The sequence below is a fragment of the Scyliorhinus canicula genome, chromosome 5 (assembly GCF_902713615.1).
Source record: "Scyliorhinus canicula chromosome 5, sScyCan1.1, whole genome shotgun sequence".
In the NCBI taxonomy this organism is placed as follows: domain Eukaryota; kingdom Metazoa; phylum Chordata; class Chondrichthyes; order Carcharhiniformes; family Scyliorhinidae; genus Scyliorhinus; species Scyliorhinus canicula.
In genome coordinates this window covers 148,557,738-148,570,704 of record NC_052150.1, presented here as the reverse complement: position 1 = coordinate 148,570,704, position 12,967 = coordinate 148,557,738, and the positions used below count along the sequence as shown (strand labels likewise).

The window sequence follows — 12,967 nt, the reverse complement described above, 5'->3', positions numbered from 1 at the left end:
CTTGGTGTGACTAAGGACATGAGCAACCGAGCTTTGGATGGCCTATAGTTTATAGAGGGTAAAATGTGGGAGGCCTGTCAGGAGTGCGTTGCATTGGCGAGGCTAACGTAATAAAGAAATAACTGAGTATATCAGCTGCACATTAGCTGAGACAGGAACAAAGTTGGGTGATATAATGGAGGTGGAAATAAATGATCATAATGTTGGTGCAGTTACAGGGTCAAATATAATAATAATCTTTATTGTCACATGTAGGCTTACATTAATACTGCAATGAAGTTACTGTGAAAAGCCCCTACTTGCCACACTCCAGAGCCTGTTCAGGTACACTAAGGAGAATTCAGAATGTCCAAATTACCTAACAGCATGTCTTTCGGGACTGTGGGAGGAAACCGGAGCACCCGGAGGAAACCCACGCAGACACAGGGAGAACGTGCAGACTCCATACAGACAGGGACCCAAGCCGGGATTCGAACCTGGGGCCCTGGCACTGTGAAGACACTGAGGCTGTGAACAGTCTGGTCAGTCTCACTTACTATGGAGACGATGGAGTCGGTAGCTGTGGCACAGAGTTTGGTTTGGGACAATTTCTTCAGTCTTCCCAATATTGAATTGGAGAAAATTTCTGTTCATCCTGGATGTCAGATCAGCAGTCTAATAATTTAGCAACAGTACAGGACCGGGAGGGTCTTTGGTTTCCTATCCTCATGTATCCTTATGTGGCTCATATTTGATAATGCTCCTCTGATGCAACTTGGGATATTTTATTACTCTATCGGTGCTATATGGGTGCATGTTGTTGTTGTCTTTTATCTGCAACCCCAGCCAACCTCAGGCCAAGATGATGAAAAGCAAACCAACTTTCAGGTCACCTCAGATGCCATTCGTTGCTCAGTCCCAAGAATAACCAGAGTGAGAAATCCCGCTAATTAACCTCCTCACTTTCTGCAGAAAGCGGTGGGCTTCTATTCTGTGGATAACATTTTTGATTGCGAACAATCCTATATCATGCCGTTCCAACATATTTGAAGAGCTAACTTGATACATCATCAATAATACAGATGGCTTTTTAATTTAGATGAATTTGGAAAATTGTGAATGATAAAAGTGGCTGATATATCATTTGCAAATTAACAGGTTACTTGTGAAACTCATTTCAATTCTCACTGGAAATATTCTTTTCTTTTCAGGTTCAGGTTCAGTGGCCGTATCCTGGGTCTTGCTCTGATTCACCAATACCTGTTAGATGCCTTCTTCACCAGACCCTTCTATAAGGCACTACTAAGGCTGTAAGTGTATAACACTTCCAAACCACAGACACAACCAACAGATTTATGTACCATTACAGTGCTCAGATATTGTTTGAGAATAAATATCAGAATGTACTTCAAAGCAAAATTCCTTGATGACAGTATAGTCATATGAAAATTGTAGTTCTTTAATGAACAAGCTGTTTTCAAGAATGAGTCATTTCGACTTCTAAAATCGTAAAGTTTCCATCTCCTCGGGCTCACCAGATCAAAGATACTGCACCATTTTTGTGATACCACAGAATGCAGTCAATAGCTAACATTGCAATGCTTCCAGCTCTCAGTCTGCTGTTCAGTTTTATACAAGGAGAACGACTGTGAGGTTCTTCAAATAGGACATAACTCAGACGTTGCACTGACATGCTGTTGCAAATGCCAGCAGCTCATACCAACTACGCCTTTGTCCATGCCCCATCATATGGGACTGCCGGCAATTGGTGAATTTAAGGCCTACTTCACCACACATTCTCTGGTAGAGTAAGTGCATTGAAATATTAGCTGCTAAGTGCCTTTTTATTTTATTTCCATCTACTTACAACTGCTGCAACTATTCAACTGAATGTAATTATAAACATGTAATTGTTGGTTTTAAAGTACTCGTAAATATTTAGCTTACCTGTCATATTTTCAGCATTTATTAAGTTATTGAACAGATTGGACCAGAACTTCTTTTTTTTTTAAATATTTTATCAAGGCATTTATAATTTTAACATTTTAAACAAAAAGATCCAACACACAAAACAAAAGCCCATTAACATTCCCAATCTCCCCCCCAAGCATAGACCCTAACAACCCATACATTAGATTCCCTACACTTATTCGTCACTTCCATGCACCCCCACCCACACCCCCCAGCTGACAGTCAATTTTCCTTGAAGAAGTCGATGAACGGCCGCCACCTCCGAGCGAACACCTGTAGTGAACTTCTTAAGGCAAACTTAATTTTCTCACCTAAGGAACCCTGCCATGTCACTAACCCAAACACCCCAATTTGGAGGCTCCGAGTCCCTCCATCCCAACAAAATCCATCTCCGGGCCACCAGGGAGGCAAAGGCCAAAATGTCGGCCTCTCTCCTTCCCTGGGCTACCGTGGACCAGAACGTCTAATGAGTGGGAATCACTGTCCGATTGCCAATCCCACTCCTTTTTACTTACCCAGGTCGGAAGCTGCACTTCCGTCCCAGGCCTGTTGGGAGATGTGCAGCTCACTTGGTTCACGGGTCCTTCTAGTGCAGGACAATAGTATCGGGGGAAGTGAAGCCATACCCCCTTGTTTTACAGCATCAACTGCCATAAAGCAGCAGATTTCATGGTCGATATGTTTAAATGTCATTTCGAGAAGCCAGGGAAAGCCAGGAAGTATATAAGATAATTGGGTAGGATGAGTCAGGGTTGAAGGGGGAGGGGCATGCGGATAGTATAGGTAGGATGAATCAGAAGAGGGGGTGTCAGAGATAGTCAGGGGAATGGGGAGTAGTCAAGAGGGTGGGGGGGTTTTGGGTTCTGGAAGGTAGTGGGATTGTTGGGAATGGTCAGGCAGGGTCCAGTGGAGAGTGGTGGGGAGGAGGCAGTCCGTAGTACAGTATCCCAGGAGTTAGAAATGGTTTTAGTCTTTGTAACTTTTCCTGCGCAGTTATTCTGCTAAGAGAGTCAGAACCATCCGTAGTCGCCAGTTTAAATTGGTGTTTTAGATTGTTTCCATTGCAGGGTAAAAGTCCATTGGAAGTTTGAATTTCCCAGGCAATTGCTGTGCAGCTTTTGCATGGGGACTTTAGGGGGAACCCCCAGCACATGTTTGGGGTACCTCCAGAGTTCAGAAGTTCAGAGCCATTCTTTTGGATATTTAAAGAAGTGACAGGATTGCCTGGTCTGAACATGAGTACTGATGGAATCATAGAATCATAGAATCCCCCCAGTGCAGAAGTCTGCACTAACCATCCAAAAGAACAGCCTAGCCAGGCCCAATTCCCCACCCTGTCCCCGTAACCCCACCCAATCTTTGGACACTAAGGTGCAAGTTAGCATGGCCAATCCACTTAACCTGCCTATCTTTGGACTGTGGGAGGAAACCGGAGCACCCGGAGGAAACCCACGCACACACGGGGAGAACGTGCAAAATCCACACAGTCTGTGGCATTTCAAAGCACAATATATTTATCATGACTTCAATGAATTTGATCAATCCTCCAATAATTAGTTTAATCTGTGTTTTTAATCCTTGCATATTCAGAAAGATCTTCAAAAATATTTTTAAAATACCGTTCATAACATCTGTTCTACCACACACAGTAGCATAAACATTACTGGCAGTCTAAATAGATTGTCCCCTTTCCAGTATAATTTAATGATCTTTAAAAAAATTTATAACCCTAACCCAACTATGAAACACTTTTTAGGAAAATTAAATAAAGCCATTAAAGGATCTGCTTCTGGAGAATTCCTTTACGGATTCTACAGTTTTTATAAAACTTATTTACAAATTGTTCCACACTTAAGGCTAAATTACCTTGGGATTGAAATTAACCTTTTAATTTCAAAATCTGTTCATCATAAAGATGTTTCTATTTAATATTACAGGGATCTATTTTCTTAAGGTCATTCAAATAAGACCCTAAAAACACCAATTGCCTTCAATATTGTGCATTAATTGAACAACAGCAGAAAGTTAGTTTATTGATAAATATGTTTTTCTCTAACAACTGGAAGCAGGTTGGGGCTGGTTTAGCACAGTGGGCTAAATAGCTGGCTTGTAAAGCAGACCAAGGCCAGCAGCGCGGGTTCAATTACCGTACCAGCCTCCCCGAACAGGCGCCGGAATGTGGCGACTAGGGGCTTTTCACAGTAACTTCATTTGAAGCCTACTCGTGACAATAAGCAATTTTCATTCAGGTTGCTTGAGGTTTGTGAATTAAACTTAAGACTTATTGAGCTATAGATGAAGCACAAAAGGAGGTCATTTTAATCTGTTGTGCGCATGCTGGACAACTGCAGGAGCAATTTAGCTAATCCCATTCCTGCAACCTTTCCCTCTAAATATTTTCTCTTTAGGTGCTTAACCAATTGTAATTTGAAAGCTATAATTGAATCTGCCTCCACCGCACTCTCACACAGCATTCCAGATCCTAAACACTCGGTGAGGAAGAAAATATTTTCCTCACGTCACCTTTGAGTCTTCTGCCAATCACATCACATCTGTGTCGTCTGGTCCTCAACCCTGCCACCAATAGAAACAGTTTCTCTCCAGCTACTCTGTTTAGATCCCTCACAATGTTGAGCACTTCTACAAAATCGTTGCTCAACCTTCTCGTTTCTAAGAAGACCCTACTTCCTTCAACAGTAAAAACATAAAGGGCTGGAAAACCTCAGCAGGCCTGGCAGCATCCCTGGAAAGAAAAAAAGAGTTAACATTTTCAGTCCAATATGACTCTCTTCGGAACCGAAGAGTGGATGAAATGTGATGGGTTTTTATGCTGCCGTCAGATAGAACAAATCACAGTTCACCAGTCACCTACTTGGACCTGACAAACGCCACCATGACAGTATACTATGCCAGTGAGAGGTGGCAGAACGTCTACCTGTATTGACACCCACACCTATGCCTAATTCTGTTCTCACTTGCTATGCACACAATCCCAGAAAGAGGATCCTGGAGCACATTCGGGAGACATAGATAAAGACATAGATATATAATTTACACTGCAGAAGGAGGCCATTCGGCCCATCGAGTCCACCAACCCTTGGAAAGAGCACTCCACACCTCCTATCTCCATAACCCAGTAACCCCACCTAGCCTTTTTGGACATTAAGGGCAATTTAGCGTGGCCAATCCACCTAGCCTGCACATCTTTTAAGGAAACCGGCACACCCGGAGGAAACCCACGCAGACACGGAGAGAACGTGCAGACTCTGCACAGACAGTGACCCAAGCCGGGAATCAAACCTGGGACCCTGGAGCTGTGAAGCAACTGTGCTAACCACTGTGCTCCTGTGCCACCCATGGAATATATTAAAAAGGAGACAGACCATGATAATTTCCCTCCCCACTGTCTATTCCAATTGGAGTGTGCCTACTGTTAAACTTGATGAGACTATCTAACTCAGCATATAATGAGGATCAGATCTGTTATATCCCAGATCTTTATGGTTCAGGTGCCTCCAGATTGAACTGATTGAGCCATTTAGGGAAAATTAGTACATAACCTTAGTGGGAAAAAAAGTATTTGAAAATCTATAAAATACAATAAAATGTTGGTGACTTTGTTAAATTAATACCTGGGTTATTAAACACATGCTAAGGAAGGTATCAGCTTGTTTTCATTGTACAATGATGAACTACCAGGATTCATGACTACTGATAGATCTAAAGCCGGACAGTGATATCAAGTGATGAATAGCAAATGTTCTTTCATGTATTCATAGGCAAGACCAGGAGAGTCTGCCAGCATGAAAGTTTAATTTTGATGGGATGTTAGTCGAGTTGGTGGAGGGGGGGGGGGAGGGGGGGGAGATACTTAAAGAGTTGAACATTTCAAATAATGGCAGTCAATCATGGTCTGGGAAGATGAAGACTAAGCACTTTGTGCAAGGGGATTTGAAGAAAGGACCAATTAAATCAATAATGTCCTTCCCACAGATTAGGAAACTACAAGAAATGGATTTACTGCTCGAGGATTAGAACATAGGTAGTAAATCTTTAAAAGTGCGCACAGGGACACTGTGGGAAATTACAGGCAATGAGCCTAACACTCATTGTAGCTAAAGTATGAGGAGACGTTCTATAGAATGGTTAATGAAACACCTAAGTTATGGCATGCTAAGAGGGAGTCAAGTACAGATTTATGAAGCACAGAACTGTAAATGTTTACAGGATAAGAACAATATCATCCAGTCAATAATTTCTGGGCCAGCTCTTCCCTTGTGGCAGGATATCTTACCTAATAAATAAATGGGAGCTCTTCAAAAAAGTGATAGAGCTTGATGACAATGGAAAACGGATATAATGGACTTAGATTTTAGCAAGTTTCTTCCGGGTGCTCCAGCTTCCTCCCACAGTCCAGAGATGTGTAGGTTAGGTGGATTGGCCAGGCTAAATTGCCCCTAATGTCTGAGAAGTTTGGGTGGGGTTACAGGGGTGGAGGTCTGGGCTTAATCCGGGTGCTCTTTCCAAGGGACGGTGCCAACTCGATGGGCCAAATGGCCTCCTTCTGCACTGTAAATTCTATGATTTGTTAGCGACAGCTTCCTTATGAGTTATTATATTGGCACCAAGGATTTAGGGAAACTCCGGACTCGCCCGTCGATTTGCCTATCCACCGCAAGGTCCTGTCGGGTGCGGTACATCATATAATTTGAAGTTCTGTTTTTCGGTAAATTGGATCCTTCGATGCAGAGCTGGGGGATTGGAATCAGTATGCAGAGCACATGCGATTCTTCTTCCAAGCTAACAGAATATTTTGGGAAGACCGACAAAGTTTTCCTTATGACCACCTGTGGGGTCCGGACATTTGGGATCATCAAGGGTTTGACCTATCGGTTGCACCAGATTCTAGATTATTCGATGAACTAATGGCAATGGTTTCAGACCACTACGCCCCCAAGCTGCCTCTGATCATGCAAAGGTACCGGTTTAACATGGCGATACGTTCCCCTGATGAGTCAGTTATGGACCTTTTAACTCATTTACGGCGCTTGTTGAGCATTGCAAGTTTGGGCCATCTCTCTCAGAAATGTTGTGTTGCGGGGTGTTAATAGTTCAGCCACTCAACAGAAGCTGTTAGTCGAAACTATGCTGGATTTAAAGAAAACCATTGAGCTTTCCCTCTTTCGCGCAAATGCTGAGAAGGTTGTCCAGGAACTGCAGAGATCTGTTGATTATGGTGTGCATAGTTTGGGCTGCCCTTTTCAGACTTTCCCAGGACAAAGGGTGGCACTGGTATGGGCAGATTCCTTCCTGAAAAGCAGCTCCCAAGGTAAGTTCGGGGTGGAGTCGGGCCTCCCAATGCCCAGTGGAACCTTCACCCGAGGGTGACGGTCTGAGCCGGCTGCGTTGCCAACTTTCTGGTCAAAGGACTCTGGAGAATACGACCCGAAAGAGGATGAAGGTTTGCTGTTATTAAACTGTGTCTCAGTTCCAAATGTTGCACCAATCCACATCACCATACCGGTCAATGGACATCCAATGCTGATGGAAATGGACACAGGGGCCGCGGTCTCCATTGTAGCACTCCGCACGTTTCAATGCTTTAGTACGGAGATTATGCCGCTGGCCTTGCGGGATACCAAAGCGCGTTTGGCTACATATACAGGGGAAAAATTGAAAATCGTGGGGACCATCATGATGCCAGTGACCTATGTCCATAGGGTCCAAATTTACCAGCAAGAGACTGATTGAAAGTCCTTAGATTTAATTGGTATTGGATCTCCTGAATGGCCTCTGGAAATTGTTTCAATGTATTGAATAAATAGTCGGAGGGTTTCCAGGAAGGTCTGAGGTGGGCAAAAGGTGCCAGAGCCCATATCTATGTGGATCTTCTGCTCATCCCAGGTACCTCTGAGCGAGGCCTATCCCAAATGTACTACTTCCAAAACGATGCACAGCTGCAACGCCTACAAGATCTGAGGATCATACGACCAGTACAGTTTGCAGAATGGGCTGCGCCTGAGGTGCCCATGATGAAACCTGATAACACCAACTATCTGTGTGGGGACTTCAAACAGGGCATGGCGATTGGATGGCTACCCAATGCCCCAGGTCGAGAACCTCTATGCTCAGTTTGTTGGGACAGTACATTTACAGAGTTAGACATGAGCCACGTGTACCTGCAGGTGGAGCTCAACCCGAAGGCTAGAAAAGTAGCCACTATGAGCAGATCGAGGATTGTTTAAATATGCCTGCTTTCCACTTGGGGTTTCATCAGCCCCCATGATATTTCAGAGAGTGATGGAAACATCTTAAAGGGCATGCCAATTGTGGACATCTCCTGGGATGATGTTCTCAACATTGGTTCCACGGAGCAGGAACACATGGCGAATCTCCAGGAAGTATTCCACCATTGTGCCCATGTGGGCGTCCGATTGAAGCAGAGTAAATGTGTTTTCCATGCCAAGCCAGTAACATACCTCAGATGCTGCGCGGACAGTGATGGACTGCACCCAGTCGAGGATAAAGTCTGGACTATTATGGGGGCCCCACCTCACGGAATGACATTGAGCTCTGGTCATTTTTTTGGCCTTGTTAATGTGTCAAGTTTATCAACACCCTGGCTTTGTTATTGGCGCCGTTGCATGCGCTGTTGCGGAAAGACCAAGAATGGCGCTGGGGTGAATCTCTGGATGAGACATTCGCGGCTGTGAAGAGGCGCCTATCGTCAAAAGAACTCTTGATGCACTATGGCCTAACTAGGCCCTTGATTTTAACATGTGATGCATTCCCTTATGGCATCAAAGCGGTCCATGAATAGAATGACGGCAAGAAACTCCCGATTGTGTTTGCCTCGAGGACCCTGGCAATGACGAGCGTGGTGAAGGAAGGTCTGTCGTCTCTGGAATTAAGAAGTTCCAGCAGTGCGTGTATGGACGCCATTTTAGTTTTGTAATGGACCGCAAGTCGTTGCTCGGCCTACTCCGGGAGGACTAGAGCATCCTGCCTATTGTGTCGGCCAGAATCCAACAGTGGAGACAAACGCTTGCCACTTATGAGCACACTTTTCAACACCGTCCGGGTACCATGATTGCCCATGCGGACACTCTCAGCTGTTTGCCATTGCCCGGAAGCGCCCCGTCCCTACCAGTTGTGGACGAGGTGATTACAACGTTGAATTTTGTGGACACCTTACCAGTGATGGCTGCTCAAGTGCGTGCATGGACAACAGGGCCTAGCATTGGCGAAGCTTCGCCTTCTGTTACTCGCCGGTGGTAAAAAGGGAGCCTTCCCAGTGTCTCTTCAACCCTTCGCTCAGAAATTCTCAGAGCTGAGTTAGAGGATGGTATAATGTTGTAGGGTTCTTGAGTAATGATTCCCCCGCTGAGACAGGAAGCCCAGTTATGAGATTTGCATACTGGCCATCCGGGGGCACCAAACCTGGAAATGTTGGCCCGGAGCTATGTTTGGGGGCCGGGTATCGATGGGGACATCGAGGATTTTGTTTTGAACAGTCGCCCAGCCTATCAGGAACTTGGGCACTCCTTACTGATGGTGGTACCGCTGTTGCTATGCCATGGGCCGCCCCTCAGATTGAGGGCCCAGCCACCCAGGTCATCATGCCAGGTGCAACAAGAGGAAAGTAACTCCAGGTTTGACATGGACACACCAAAGCCCTGGCAGCAACTTTTCGGTGGTCGGCCGGAAAACGGTGATCGATGATGCTGCACTCTACCTGGCCCAGCACCACCACAGGCGAGAACACAGCCACGGACATGGCGATGCGGAGAACCCCCGTCATTTATGGCTATAGGGAGACTTTTGGACTTGGGGGGGGGGGGGGGGGGGAGGGGTATCTTAGCCCCCACAAGGACCATGGGAGAAACCATTATTGATCCTTCCCTGTGGTCCTCATGGAGTTCGAGCTCTCAGGTAGGGGGCAGAGGCCAACAACCTGGAGCACTTTTGGTGTAGGATAAAAGCGTACCCAACTCAGTGCCTGGTGCGACCGATCCTCCCAGTTTGCACTGGGAGTGATATTCTGCATTAAGCATGTAACTGTAAACGTTAACGACAGCTTCCTTGTGAGTTATTATGGCCCCATCACGCCGGTCAAAAACAACCACCTAAATATTCTAATCCCATTTTCCAGCACTTGGCCGATAGCCGTGTATGTCTTGGCATCGCAAGTGCAAATCTAAATGCTTCTTAAATGTTATGAGGGTCTCTGTCTCCACCACCCTTTCAGGCAGTGAGTTCCAGATTCCCACCACCCTCTGGGTAGAAACCTTTTTCCTCACATCCCCTCTAAACCTCTTGCCCCTTGCCTTAAATCTATACCCCCTGATCATTGATCCCTCAACCAAGAAAGGTGCTCTTAAGTAGGGTTCTCTTTCCAAGGGCCCAACTCAATGCTTTGTAAATTCTGTGATTCTAAGGAGAATAGTTTCTTCCTGTCTACTCTATCTACACCCCTCATAATTTCATACATCTCAATCTTGTCCCCCCTCAGTCTTCTCTGCTCCAAGGGAAATAACTTCAGTCTATCCAATCTCGCTTCAGAACTAAAACTATGGCAACATCCTAGTAAATATCCTCTGCACCCTTTCCAGTGCCATCACATCCCTCCTATAATGTAGTTTACAGAACTGCACACAATACTTTTGCTGTGGCGTAACCAACATTTTACAGCTCCAGCACAGTCTCTCTACTCATGAACTCTATGCCACGGCTAATAAAGACAAGTACACCATATCTTCTTCACCACTGTATCCACACCAAGGTCCCTCTGATCCTCGGTACTTCCTAGGGTCCTGCCGTTTATCATGTATTGCCTTGCTTTGTTTATCCTGCCCAAGTGCTTTCCTCACACTTATCCAAATTGAATTCCATTTGCTTCTGATCAGCTCATCTGACCAGCTCGTCTATATCCTCCTGTAATCTAAGGCTATACTCCTCACTTTACCACCTTTACCACCCCACCAATGTTTGTATCACCCGGGAACTTACTGAGCATTCTGAGGTAAATTGGCTAAATCAGACTAGCCAGCTATTGCAAATGAAGCAGCATCGACATGGCATTCCTTAGCACAGAAACCATGCTTGTTCACATTGTATCAAAATGATTTGGAGCTGCAGACTGAAATAAAGTTGTCGAGGATTGTCCATGTCAAAAATGTGGGAAGAGAGAGTTTGCAGGTATTCAAACTTTAGGGAAGAACAAGTCAAGTACAAAGATGTGGACAGGTTTGGAAGGTGGTTAATGAGTGGCTAATGTCCAAGCATTTGATGTTGGTGGAAAGCCTTTCTAATCAAGCAGTTGCAGCTACCACTGCTACATTGTGTATCCAATCTGATACTTTCCAATGTTTCTGAAACTGATCAACTGCAATCATAAATTGTTGAGTGTTAACCCATTGCACGCTAATTTCAATTATTTGCTCTATCCTTTCAGACCATGTGACCTGAGTGACCTGGAATACCTGGATGAAGAATTCCACCAGAGTTTACAATGGATGAAAGACAATGACATCACTGATATTCTCGACCTCACCTTTACAGTGAATGAGGAGGTGTTTGGGCAGGTTTGTGTGGTTTGCACCTATAGCAGCAACTAGTCTATGGCAAAACATAAAGATTAACATTGAAGAACTAAAAGTGAGAGAGTTACTGCTGGCCTAGCCCACCGCCAGCCCCAGTATTGCTCTGCCTCCCTCCTTGCTGATGTTCCAACAGCAGGCCAGCTCCAGCTTGGAGATGGCCAGAATTGATCAGGCACTGAGGAACTGAAGCCTGATTAATACTCTCAGATCAGTGTGTACTGCAGATAAAGCTGGAGGCTCATTTGAATTGGGCCTTGTACCAAAGTTTAGGACATGCATTTGGATTGCACCACCCATTTTGTGGTGCAAGTTGAATTTCTTTATCAGTGGAATGGGATGGCATGCAAATGAGGAAAATATTCTGTTCATAGAACATAGAACAGTACAGCACAGAACAGGCCCTTCGGCCCTCAATGTTGTGCCGAGCCATGATCACCCTACTCAAACCCACGTATCCACCCTATACCCGTAACCCAACAACCCCCCCCCTTAACCTTACTTTTATTAGGACACTACGGGCAATTTAGCATGGCCAATCCACCTAACCCGCATATCTTTGGACTGTGGGAGGAAACCGGAGCACCCGGAGGAAACCCACGCACACAGGGGGAGGACGTGCAGACTCCACAAAGACAGTGACCCAGCCGGGAATCGAACCTGGGACCCTGGAGCTGTGAAGCATTTATGCTAACCACCATGCTACCCTGCTGCCCCAATTACATTATCAAAGGCTACCTGTCAGACCCAAACATCTAGGCCTGAGACATGAGCAATCCTGGTGCAAATCAAACAAACAAACTAAACTGTGTAATTATGGACATAAAATTATTGAAACATAATGGACGATATTACTAGTCAAGTGATAATATCATTACGCCATCTCTCAGTCACAGCAGCTGAACACATCTCCACTAATGTTCCCTCAAAACTGTGCAGCAATCTGGAATGTACCAGAGAGGGAATTGTCAGGTTTCTCACAAGCAATGTCCCCTTTTTAAAGATCTAGGCATGTATTGCTGCTCGTCAGTCTTAAATGGCCTGTGCAGTACAACAAACTGGCATCATTCCACCTAATTTACCTTGATTTTGATGTAGACTCTTGAGACTTGAGTGCAAACATTATTCAATTTATCTCCTGCTTTTGGCACTTAACCCTGATCAAGCTTAAAAATTGTGCATTGAATTGTGCTATAATCACACAACATTACCTTCTCCATCCACAACCTGCTGTATGTCAGCAACAAATCTGCTTCTCTCCTATTCCTTTTGGGCTGTAACTTAAAACTTGATAGTCTTAATCCTGAACTTTGTTTTTTCAATTCTTTGAAAAGATCATGTTTTACTTTCTGATCATTTTAAGTTGCACATGATCCAGTATTAACATTGAGGTGCCTGCGAAGCAGGACAGAAAGCAG

At 44.9% G+C, this 12,967-nt stretch overlaps 1 protein-coding gene across 1 annotated transcript in view; it reads left to right on the top strand.

Moving 5' to 3' along the window:
- Positions 1-12,967, top strand: part of LOC119966320 (E3 ubiquitin-protein ligase HECW1-like) — a 664,661-nt gene that overhangs the window by 598,964 nt on the left and 52,730 nt on the right. Inside the window, 2 exon segments of the mRNA XM_038797802.1 lie at positions 1,191-1,289; positions 11,405-11,534. Of these exon segments, the coding sequence (XP_038653730.1) occupies positions 1,191-1,289; positions 11,405-11,534 (229 nt within the window).